The sequence below is a fragment of the Prionailurus bengalensis genome, chromosome B1, assembly GCF_016509475.1.
Source record: "Prionailurus bengalensis isolate Pbe53 chromosome B1, Fcat_Pben_1.1_paternal_pri, whole genome shotgun sequence".
Lineage (NCBI taxonomy): Eukaryota > Metazoa > Chordata > Mammalia > Carnivora > Felidae > Prionailurus > Prionailurus bengalensis.
Genome location: NC_057344.1, coordinates 25,561,004 through 25,573,961, shown reverse-complemented (window position 1 = coordinate 25,573,961; position 12,958 = coordinate 25,561,004). Strand labels below are relative to the sequence as shown.

The window sequence follows — 12,958 nt, the reverse complement described above, 5'->3', positions numbered from 1 at the left end:
AACCACAATGTTAGCAAAATGCCAGAATATTAAAATAGGAGAAAAGGAACCATTTAATAAGTGACTTTGGGATAACAGTATCATCACATGCTACATTCTCATATCTTACACCAAAAATTCCAAACAAAGATTTGGGTATAAGAAAATGAAATCATTAAAGAACTAGATGACTGACAATTAGATTTTTTTTTTTAATATCCACCTAGGACAAAGGCCCCTCTGTAACACCAAGTCAGAAATCATAAAAGAAAATACAGTTGTTATTATTCACAGTCCCTATGTCAAGTTTATAAAATTGCCATGAACACTGAATTCGTGAATACTGAATTATGGTCCCTAAAAGAAATGTAGGATTAGGGTTCCTGTGAGCCTCTGGTCACACTTTTGTCAACTGATCAATACCTAACCTTGTTTCATGTGTATGTCTATTTGAAGACACATTATTTACTATATAGATTCATTAACATTGAACTCAAGGCTAACACACTATAACTCAAGCCTGAACAAAGTTTATTTAACATGTATATCTTGTCCATAAGGCTCGTGATAGCCTTCTTGGGCTTAGGAACCTTACACACCACTTGAGCCGTATGCTCAGAGGCCATTTTAAACAATGAAATCATTGCACAAAGCACAAAAATGCCAAAAAAAAAAAAAAAAGTGCCACTAAATAGACCACATAAAGGACCCTTGTTGGTAGGGTGAGAACCAAAATAAGACATGGGTAATGGGCCCCTTAGACAACTCAAATTTTTCCAAAATTTTTGCTGTTCTATACGCTGGCTTGTTGGTAACCACCGTGCAGGTGCTTGAGTATTGATTTGGGGGTAACAAATTTTATCCAGCAGGTAAACATGCAAATACAGAACCTGTGAATAATGAAAATGGACTGCATCGATATCTTTGACCATATAAAAATTTAAAAGTTCAACAAGGCAAAAATCTAGACAAGTATATAACTGAAGTTAAAAAAAAAAACAGACAACTGAGTAAAAATATCTGTAACTTATCTAATAAAAATACTGGATCATTTGCTTCACCTACAGAGCATTCTTCAAAGTCAGTACAAAAGAATATGGTGAACAATTCAAAAGAAATAGTGAGGAAATGATAGGAACAAACGATGAAAAAAAAGGAGGAATCCCAATTGCTGAAAAATTTTTTGATAGGTAACCCACTTACATGGCTCCGTAACAAAGGTACAAAGGGGCGTACAGTGAAAAGAGCATCCCGTCCCAGTCCTGTGGCACCAAGTAACCCATGCCAGGAGCAGTTGGCTTCTTGTATAATCTTGAGAGAGTTCACTTAAGTATAAGCATATTTGTGCATAGCGGTATATATATGGGTGAGTTTCCTTCTTTGATTATGCAAATGGTGGTATGTTCTACAAACTGTTAGACACCTAACTTGCGTTTCCTTTAATATCTGGTGGAGATCATTCCATGTTTGTGCTTACAGAGCTGCCCAGTATTAAAGCTGCACACCATTCTCTGATAAATAGCACCGTACTGACAGATATATGGTGTTTGCCATATTTTGCTACTACAAATTATGGTACAAATAATATTCCTTGGGTGCCCTGTGCAAATTCATAATCATATCCAGTAAATATTTGTTTACCCATTTGTATCTTTCAAGTTTTGTGCTTTTACATTTTTACTATTCAATAAATCAATGGTACTGTTTTGATTACACAAGGGGATAGGTTTTAAAATAAGAGTGAAGTTAAGAAGTAAATGAAGAAGAAAGACAAAAGCCCAAGGAGAGTAGAAGAGAAGAAAGTAAGCTAACACGACTATCTCCAAAAGGACATTTTTTTTTCTTTCCAGGTTTTCCAATTGGCTAAAATCAATGGTTTGTTATATTGGTTAACTTGACTGGTTACTATATTAGCAATCCATAGTTAATTACCAGTAAAACTTTGCATAAATAATCAACATCTGGCCATAATCAGGTTCCAGTTGCCTACAATTTTCTAGGCTGTTTTCACTATTTAAGTGGTGCAACTTTTAGTCGACTTAGATTTTATTCACCACATCACCCCATTCCCCATCATTCCATCACCAAGAGTTCCTGATGGAAACTAAGTCGTCTGGGCCAGTAACAGGAATCAAGTGAGCAGAAATTACAGCCTAAGTGAAAAGAACTTCGAAGATTCAAAGACAGCAGAAATCCAAAGTACTCTCAGGAAATACTATGATCTCTTCAATCATGACAATATGGCTACCTCAAATGGGCTAGTCGCTTAAGGACATTAGATGGTTCATGGAGGGTGTTCTGGGGTTTGAGATCTTTGTTTAGATTAGTTTAGAAAATAGGAAGAAGACCAGAGCCAGATTCTTTTTGAGCAAGGTTACCTTTTTACCTGACATCAGAGACAACCGTCTGTCCTAATAGTATTAAAAATGGTATTTTTGTGTACATAACAAAAATTTCCTTTTCAATAATTAAGATTCCCTTTGCCTCTTAACTCTATGTATTTATTCCCAATCTCTGTAGTAAGATTTAATTTACTAAGTCATTCCCTATTTACCATTCCTTCATCGAGTCAATAAAAATTTAGAACTCTTGCTCCGTGGCAAGCACCATGCCTACAGAATAAAACGTATCCCTTCATCTCTGCTTTCAAGAAATGTATATAAAATGGGAAATAAGTAGGCTTTACTCTTGTCTTTCCTACGGGAAAAGAGAATTCTGCTTCAGATAAAGGTCTTAGCAAAAACTCTTAATTTAAAAAATGTAGTTGTTCCTGCAAACTCGAGAGGAAACATTCAAATTAGTTATTTCTAGCAAACACTCGCCCACCATGCACCAAAACATTTCGTTGAATTGAGGCAATTATGTTTTCTTCTTTGAGTGTGGTACAGAATAGAAAATAGAGAGGAATGTAAGCACGCACTCTCTTAGCTCTCTTCAATACTGTGAAAGGTTATCATTTAATGAGATTTTGTAAAGCCACATGACTTGTGTACTGGAGCTTGCTGCCGTATCAAAAATGTTTGATATACTTCTTGCACATTTAAGATAATGGGGTCACTAGGCTTGGCAGGAGTTCTGATTTCCTCATTAGGATAAAATCTTCCCCTCTCTATCGTCTCAGTGTATGCAGTTGGAAAATAAATAATTGCATCATGTCTGCGAGATCCACCACTATGCTTCAAAATGAATGCCATCAGAAACGAAAATGGGATAAATCGAGGGTGCCACGGGCCCTAGACGGTGATGCTGAGATTTGACAAGGACTGGGTTGCCTCAGTATTGCCAGACGCCCTCTGAACACCTCCCTCTAGCTCTAGTGGTCCATGAACCTGTTCTTTCTGTTTTTACTTTTTAATTCCTGAATTAATGTACAATGTTATATTAGTTTCATGTGTACAGTGTCGTGATTCAACAAATAAAAATAACCCCCAAATAACCCCCAAAACAAAAACAACACAGCGATTCAACAGTTCTATCCGTTACTCAGCGTTCATGGCGATAAGTGTTACTCTTAATCCCCTTCACCTGTTTCACCCATCCCATCTGATAACCACCAGTTTGTCATGAACCTGTTCTTATTAGTCGGAGGTAATTTTCTCTTTCATTTTTCTAAATGTATCCTCTGAGCCAATTAAAAATAAAAAAGCAAACACATTTGCCAGATTATTTTCCTTCAACCAGGACCATCATCTTTGAAATATTCAGGATTGCAATTTTAAAGTACTTTGTGAATCCTATTTTCCTCATAACTCCCCTCAAATATTGGTTACTTTTCCTCATAAGTATTCTTAGGAACAGTGGCTATGACATCTAAAATATTTCTAAGACCCCAATCACATTAAAATGATGACATTGGAAATCTTGTTTTTATTCACGTACTTGCCACTGTCTCAGATGGCATCATCGATGAACTTTAATTATACTTTTGGTGTCTCATATAATTTTGAATGGCCTGCCATTTTGGAAGCAGCAAACTAATCATGCTTGAAGAGTGGTAGATATTTTTTCAGGGATATCAGCTCCCATGATATCTTTAAATATTTCTGAAAAAGGAATTCACTGCTATGTCTGTGTTACAATATAATACTAGGTATCAGACCCCAGAAGGTCTTGTTTCAAGATGGTTACTCACTCCTGTTACTTCCTTCTTCATCGTAGTATCAGATCTGATTGATCTAGATCTTTGGGTTGTGTAAATATTGAATTACTTGGGTTTCTGCCAAATGAATGTCATAAGTGGTCTGTTTAAGAAGAAAAAAATAGCTCTAAAGCTTGTATGCTGAGTCAACAGAGATCATTTAAAACCAAGAACTGACAATAGATTGGATAAAAATTTCTCGAAATTCCCTTTTCATTCAAATTCCAAATTTTTGAAAAACGTGTGTTATGGTATAGATTGTTTTGTTTATATCCAGTGAAAATGGTTGGCAGTAGTTTGTTTTATGCAGCCAGTAAATGTTAAGAATGTCTGGAGAGATAACATGAGAATAAATGCCATCACGTACGGACTTCTGCATAATGAAATATGTATGTGAAGGTAGTTTTGTAAAGGCCTGGGCACCATTCCTAGGGTACTAGGAAACTCAGCCACTGTCATGAGCCAGCTAACAGTTTTTGGTTGTGCTAGTGGGCCAATCCCTATGGACGTTACCTCATTAAATGTTCAATAAATGTTATTTCTTTTTCCCTATTCTTTTCCATCTTCTGTTATGGATGAACATATGTAAGTGCCCTCTGAAGATCTTTCTTTGGCTTTTGTGAATATCTTCAAACCACATTGTAGTCTGTCTCGGTTAGTTAATACAAAGTTGTTTCTATTCCTTGTTGTAAGACAAACTCACCGTGTTCCACTTTCCGGGAGGACAGTATGTAACACAGGTTTTTCTCTTACAGGTTGTGGGACTGGAAAGTATCTTAAAGTGAACAGCCAGGTGTACACCCTGGGCTGTGACTACTGCGGGCCATTGGTAGAGATTGCCCGGAGTAGAGGATGTGAAGTCATGGTATGTGACAACCTTCATCTCCCCTTTAGGGATCAGGGCTTCGATGCCATCATCTCCATAGGAGGTAAGGCAGGTCACACGTTCCCTCTTCACCAGGACAATGACATTACATGAATGGTGGAGGCCATTCTCACAACTCAACATTCATTCTTTGTAGAAACGTCAGTGTGATTCATTTCATCTAATTTTTAAAAATATTTCAACTGGATCATTTGACTAATCCCAAATGTACATAAGGTGCTACATAGGATTGTTTTCACTAAACCTTCAAACTGGTACTGTGTTCTCATGACTCATTCCAATTTCTTTTACTTATAAGAAAGTATTAGAGGAATTTTAGTCATTGAAATATTTCATACTCTGTTATACTGAAATAGAGCCAGGCTCTCCCAATGCGAAGTAGAACTTTAGAAGTCTTATTACCTACTTTAGGTCATGACTGTGTCCTTTATTAGCAGAACACTGTAAAACTCATGCACTGAATGTCACCCGGCAGGATGTGTCATCCAATCTGCTACTCACTGGTGCATGAGGGCACCGGGGAAGATGGCCTCACCCGGTCCCGGACTACATTAGTTTCACATCACTCGGCTCTCTTACTGCTAGAGATTGTTTATATTCTAGGGAATATGTTCCTCATATTTTCCCATCAAGTGTGCCCCATAAAAACACAGTCCACAAATGAAAAGAAACAACAAAGACCTGTGCCTGAAATATACACAGATATGGCTCATTTTACTCAATACATGTAATCCTGAAACTTAGACTTTTAGTCCCATTGAAAATGGGACGTGCTAGGGAACCTTGCACCAAGTTCTTTTGCAAAGAGGAAAATCTTGTGCAAAGCAAAGGATTTGCTCCAATACACTTAAAATTAATCTATTTGACTATAGATTACACACAAAGCAAGGTGATCCTATATAAAACTGACTGACTAGATAAAAACTGGGAGATAAAAATTCACGAGGAGACTGCTCTCTCCTGCAGGAAATGAGGACTTAATCTATTCAACAATAGATGGGGACTATAACTTTGCACAGTGAGGGGATGCAGGCCTGGAGGCCACAGCCTTGAAACTAGTCAGGACTGGCAGGACGTGGTTGCCGTGGAAACCTGCTGTAGGCCAGCCCTACTTAGTTGCAGATGAAACGGTCAAGTCCATTTTGGGCATAAACATTATGAGGAGGGAGTCTTGTTACACCAAGAAACTCATTAAAGTGTTTTGAATCTTTAGTGGAAAGAAAGCTTTTGGGTTGGATATTCCACCTAAAGAATGAGAAATCGGGGAGAGGTCAGAGAAGTGTGTTCTTTGTTCTTTGTGTTCCTTTACATTAGTTTCAGAGGCTAAATGTTCGTTTACATGAGTTTCAAGGCTGTGCCATGAGCCACTGTGGCGGGCACAGGGATAGCGCCCAGCTGTCCGACTTCTGGCAAATGCTCCATGTGTACGTGGTTAGGTGCTTCTCTGCTTCCAGTTTAGGTCTCCTGCTTTGTCCGCAGAAGAAATGCAACATACCTGGTTGCCGTCTTCTGAAGAAAAATGCTTCTTTAGGTGGAAACACACCATGTATTTTTCGGAACTGTAACTGTATTAATGTAACGTGGTCATTTTCAGCGAGGTTTCACATTTAGAACTATCTTATGAAAAATTTTGATAGTCTGTCTCTCTTATGTCCATACATATTTACTTCCCTATTTAGAATTTTATGCTGGCACTTTTGCTAATCTTAGCATGAAGAAATATATATATAAAGAGACATGCTTTTTCTATGACTCCTAATAATAATTTGAGAGGTCAACACCGTATCTAATTATACATTCCACATGTTTTTCTGACAGCTTGGAGGAAGAAACACTCTTTCCACTTAGTTTGAGAATAGCTTGACAATTCTAACAAAATTTAGCAATATATTACAACAGGGCCAATCGACTACTTATTTTATGCCAGTCATTCTCGGCATGGGGTTATGGTGCCCCTTTCACCCTTGGGGGACACTTGTCAATGTCTGGAGACATTTTTCGCTGGCTCAACTGGATGTGTGTACAACCTCCTGTCATCTAGTGGCTGGCCCCCTGCAACAAAGAATTATCTAGCCCACAATGTCAGTAGTGTTGAGGTTGCAAAACTCTGCTTTACGCTTTCAGTTAAAGGAGACCTGCACATTGGAAAAGTCAAATGACAGCACATCATAAAATATCAAGAATTAACAAGACTTTAAAGATGATCTTCTGTAACTTCCCATCGAATTCTAGAATCCAGTACTTGAATTCAACCTACCTATTTTCTGGGGTCTCAGCAGGAACATGTGGCTATAGTATACATATATTGACCAGTATTTTTTTAAGTTTGTTTGTTTGTTTGTTTGTTTATTTATTTATTTATTTATTTATTTATTTATTTTGAGAGAGAGAGAGAGAGAGCGCGCACGCGCAAGCAGGGAAGGGGCACAGAGAGGGAGAGACAGAATCCTAAACAGTCTCTGTGCTGTCAGCACACAGCACAAAGCCTGAACTCACGAACTGTGAGATCATGACCTGAGCCGAGATCATGAGTCAGACACTTAACCGACTGAGCCACCCAGGTGCCCCTATTGCATACTATTTTTGCCTTTAAGTTGTGATTATGCTTTTTAAACAAAAGGGGATTTTTTTTTTTAGCCTTTAAAAACTCAATATAGTCTCTGGGAATGCAAGCTGGTGCAGCCATTCTGGAAAACAGTAGGGAGGTTCCTCAAAAAACTAAAAATAGAACCACCCTACCACCCAGCAATTGCACTACTAGGTATTTATCCAAGGGATAAAGGTGTGCTGTTTCAAAGGGACACATGCAACCCCATGTTTATAGCAGCACTATCAACAATAACCAAAGTATGGAAAGAACCCAAATGTCCGTTGATGGATGAATGGATAAAGAAGATGTGGTGTGTGTGTGTGTGTGTGTGTGTGTGTGTGTGTGTGTGTGTATACACACACACACACATACACACAATGGAGTATTACTCAGCAATCAAAAAGAATGAAATCTTGCCATTTGCAACTACGTGGATGGAACTGGAGGGATTATGCTAAGTGAAATTTGTCAGAGAAAGACAAATGTCATATGACTTCAATCATATGAGGACTTTAAGAGACAAAACAGATGAACATAAGGGAAGGGAAGCAAAAATAGTATAAAAACAGGGAGGGGGACAAAACATAAGAGACTCTTAAATACAGAGAACTAACTGAAGGTTACTGGAGGGCTTGTGGGAGGGGGATGGGCTAAATGGGTAAGGGGCACTAAGGAATCTGCTCCTGAAATCATTGTTGCACTATATGCTAATTTGGATGTAAATTTAAAAAAAATTAAAAGAAAAGAAAAAAAACTCAATATAGTTTCCTGACATTTATAATTCATAAAAATGCATCTTCACATCCCATTTTGGTTACATTTATAATGTTTTTACATAGAATATACAGATGCATATATAATACATTTTTTATATAATGAAGAAATCTTCATTTGTAAAGTTTTTCAAAAAAGAATTGGCCTAAAAGTTACTTAGTATTACATGTTAAATATAAATATTAAACAATATAAAAGATTCAGGTATTTCCTGGGTGATATTATGCTATTAAAGTGAATCATCACATAACAGATGTTTAAGGAACTATTATGTATAAAGACTTTCTTCCTTTAAAAAAAGACTTCTTTTGAAGCCCGGAATTCTAAAATGTTGAAGACATAGGAATCTGCTAAAAAGAGATTACTATATTAAAGTGGTCCTATTTTAATGATTTTTTTTCTTTTTTGGCCCCCAAAAGGAACGCAGTCAACTGTCATTATTCACAGTAATTATATTCTATGAAGTCTCCTCAAACACTTAATTAGCGAATACGGAGGCATTGCTCCCAGGGGAAATAAAGGACTAAGTTCCTGTGAGCCTCTCGTCGCTGCATTTTTTGTCAACTGATTTGTACACAACCTTATTTTACATGTATTTCCGTTTAAAGACAATTTATTCAATTTTGAACTCCTGGCAACAGCCCGAACGAAGCTCATCCAACAAGACGTACCCTAGCCTTCTCACACTCAGGAACCCCACACAGCATTTAAGCACTATGCTCAGGGATCATTTTAAACAGCGAAATCACCAACAAAAAGCACCAAATGCAAAGACCGTGGCACTAAACAGGCCACCAAAGGACACTTGTTGACAGGGAGAAAGCCAAAACAGGCAAGTAGAGGTCGCCTTGCTCAACCTTAGATGGAAACACGCACATTGGGAGCTCTGTGCCACCACACGCATGTCAAGAAATGACCAGGAAAACACTGAGAGTGCTGTTGTGGAGGCTACAAATACATTTTGTCAAGTAGCAAAATTTGCAAATATGGAATTTGCAGATAACAAGGGATGACCATATGTAGAAAATACATCCATAGACATTCTGGAGTGGATTAGGTGCAAGTCATGGGAGATATTCACGGCCATGAATAGTCATAGATATGAACATTAGGATCATCCTACCTCTCTCCTGACCTCTGTGCCTCCTTTTAGCTCAGTCACCAAGACTCTGCCTCTAGAAATGTAAGCTTTCAAATTAACCATTAAAAAGGGCTCTCTGGTGGGGCGTCTGGGTGGCTCAGTCAGACAGGCGTCCAACTTGGACTCAAGTCATGATTTCACGGTTCCTGAGTTCAAGCCCTGCGTTGGGCTCTGTGCTGACAACTCAGAACCTACAGCCTGCTTTGGATTCTGTGGCTCTCTCTCTGCCCCTACCCTACTCGTGTTCTCTCTCTCTCTCTGTGTCAATAATAAACAGTAAAAAAAGTGGGGGCTCTTTGGGAATTGGAGTGAGGAACAGTCTGAGGCCTAGCGAAGTCAAGTGATTGGTCAAAGATCACAAGGTGAGTTGCTGTCAGATCTAGGATAAAATACGCTGGCATCCTGTTCGTCCAACCCATTTTCGCGTCATCGCACGTCTGGCTTCTCACGCCTCTGCGTGGCAGGACAGCGGACGCCAGGGCATGTGTGCTGTGTGAGACTGTGGGGACGGAAACCTGATTGGTAACAAGACCGCGTGTGCCTGTTGACTGATCTTCCTTTGACAGCTTTCTTTATACAAGAATCTCATTTTAGATATTTACCATCTCTCTGTGGCAGGTAAACTAGAGATTTATTTGCCTAACACCACCGCTGCCCGCTGGACTATGGTGAGGGGTTCAGGAACCCTCCTATCCTCTATCTCTCATCTTACTACTCATACCTGAGCGTAGTGTCCAGACTTCCCTTGGGACTAACTTCCTTCCTGAGACACGGGGTAGGCCTTACCCCTCCATGTGGAAAAACAATCTGGTTTTTTCTCTTGACATAGTACTGGGATTGGACTCCTCTCAGAACTCATAGACTGGCACTTTCCACACTTTCCATGTTTGATGAAAACACGCCTAATATTTTCATCATTAGATTGGATAAAGACAGTCTTACTTGAATTCCACTTTAGCTTTGCAGGGATTAGAAGAAAAACAATGACCTCTATATGTTGATTTTTAAAAACACATCCACAGCCACTTTATATTAATATTTAAAAAAATAATAAGCAATCATTTGGACTTTTGCTAGGCTGGCTTATCTTTGCATTATCTAAGAAGACAATCTTTAGCATTTTTCTCCACTTCTATTTGCTGTATTAATTTTGTTAACATTGATTAGTGGTGTTAATCTTTTGGTGCATAAGAAGTACCAATCATTTGTTAAAGTAAAGAATTATCTCATAGTCTTCCACTGAGAACACTTACCTAACAGTGCTCCCAGGAAAATTTCATTAATTCACATTGGTCATCCTTCTACTTAACAAATTCATAGGATTCAGAAACTGGAAGGATTTGGAACTTACAATTTATCTATGTATTTAGACAAATTTTTTTAATGTTTATTTATTTTTGAGAGAGAGAGAGAAAGAGCAGAGCACAAGCAGGGGAGGGGCAGAGAGAGAGAGAGGGAGACACAGAATCTGAAGTAGGCTCTGTCTGGGCTCTGAGCTGTCAGCACAGAGTCGGACGCTGGGCTTGAACCCACGAACCATGAGATCATGACCTGAGCTGAAGCTGGATGCTTAACCAACTGAGCCACAGAGGCGCCCCCACATTATTTGTCTTATTAAAAATGAACAAACTTGAAATCCATATACGTTACATAATTACCTAAGATTGTGTAGGAAGTATAGGAGCCAAAGATAAGAATTATATCTCCCCTTAAACAAGGCTTTGCTATACCCACCATGTGCCCTGCCCTGTAGGAAATAAAGAGGTTTTATTGTGTGTTGAAATTGCATTGTATGAAATTGCATTGTATGTAAAATACTAGCATATAAATTTGAGAGTTTATGTATGTGTACACATTGAAGTCTCGTTTCTTCTTTTTCAGTCATCCATCATTTTTCTACAAAACAGAGAAGAATCAGAGCAATAAAAGAAATGGCCAGGGTCTTAGTTCCTGGAGGCCAGCTGATGATTTATGTTTGGGCCATGGAACAAAAGAACCGGCACTTTGAGAAGCAAGATGTGCTTGTCCCGTGGAACAGGGCCTTATGCTCCCAGCTCTTCTCAGACTCCAGCCAGCCTGGGAGAAAACAGCAGTGTGGACATCCAGAAAGAAGCCATCCCTACCATCCTCCTTGTTCTGTCTGTAGCTGCTCTGTTTGTTTTAAAGAGCAAGGTCATTCCAAACGGTCCCACAGCATGGACTATGAACCAATGATGGCCAGAGCCTGTTGTGCAAATATCTCTGAGGAAGGAGAGGAAGAAAATGGATTCTATAACACATTCGGAAAATCTTTTCGTTCCTGGTTTTTCTCTAGGTCTTTGGATGAGTCAACTCTGAGGAAGCAAGTTGAGAGAGTGAGGCCCCTGAAGACTACAGAGGCTTGGGCCAGTAGCACCATATCGATCCAGCCTTCCAGACAATCCAGTTTAGACTTAGATCGCCAAGAGCCATTGTCAACAAGAGAGCAAACTTCAGATGAAGATGTGTTTGTGGAGACTTCGCAAAAACAGTTGGAGTGGCTGAGAGCACCAGCCACAAAGAAACATCTGCGTGGAGGCCAGCAAAGAGAAGTTAGGAGAAATGGAGATGGGAATTTTCTGGAAAGCACCAACACCAATGCGAATCGTGTGAATGCAGGTGATGTAGAAGAAGGCGACCCTTCTAGTAAAATACTGAGAAGGATTTCTGCAGTCGACTCCACAGATTCCAACCCAGATGCCACAATTTCTGTCGAAGAACAACAGCCCGACGTTTTGGATTCCAGAGCCTTGATGCGCTATTACCATGTGTTTCGAGAGGGCGAGCTCTACGGCCTGCTGAAGGAGAACGTGTCGGAGCTGCATGTTCTGAGCTCCGGGAACGATCATGGCAACTGGTGTATCATTGCCGAGAAAAAGGACAACTGCAATTGACCAGATCATGTTAGACAGTTCCTCCAAAAGATGGACCATGGTCTTTTCACAGGGTTTGGTATGGTTACCTGAATTTGCATCCAACTTTATTATTTTTAATGCATTTTTACTTTGCTTTGTAGAGATGATGACTTGATCATCTTTTAAATATTTGGATGAACACAGAGCCTGGCATGTAAAGCATTTGACAAAGGGTATTCATAAATCATTAATATAAAAGAAGCAGCAGTATAAAATGAACTTCAATATGGTGAGGATTTTCTTTTCCCTGAAAGGCGAAGTTATGATAAAGATACATGTGTATCATTTTTCAGTATTACACGCAGATTCTAACAGATTCTGGTTGTTGTCTTTTTTTTTTTTTTTTTTAATTAGTATTGAAGGAGAGTCAACTTACGACATACTAGTTTCAGGTGTACAACGTAGTGATTTGACAATTCTGTACAAGATTCTCTTTTTAAGTATACCTTTTTAGAACAGCATTTTTATAATGAAGGGGGGTAATTTCTGCTTCTCTGGTTATACTTTCGATTTGTCT

The 12,958-nt window shown here is 38.9% G+C and overlaps 1 protein-coding gene across 2 annotated transcripts in view; it reads left to right on the top strand.

Annotated features, from left to right (window-relative positions):
- The window catches only part of TRMT9B (tRNA methyltransferase 9B (putative)), a 69,619-nt gene extending 56,862 nt beyond the window's left edge, over positions 1 to 12,757 (top strand). For both annotated transcript variants that reach the window (XM_043560449.1, XM_043560441.1), the window contains exons 4-5: positions 4,873 to 5,046; positions 11,390 to 12,757. In XM_043560449.1, coding sequence (XP_043416384.1) covers positions 4,873 to 5,046; positions 11,390 to 12,420 — 1,205 coding nt within the window. In that variant the 3' untranslated portion in view covers positions 12,421 to 12,757. The remainder of the gene's footprint in view (positions 1 to 4,872; positions 5,047 to 11,389) is intronic.
- Positions 12,758 to 12,958: the final 201 nt, after the last annotated feature.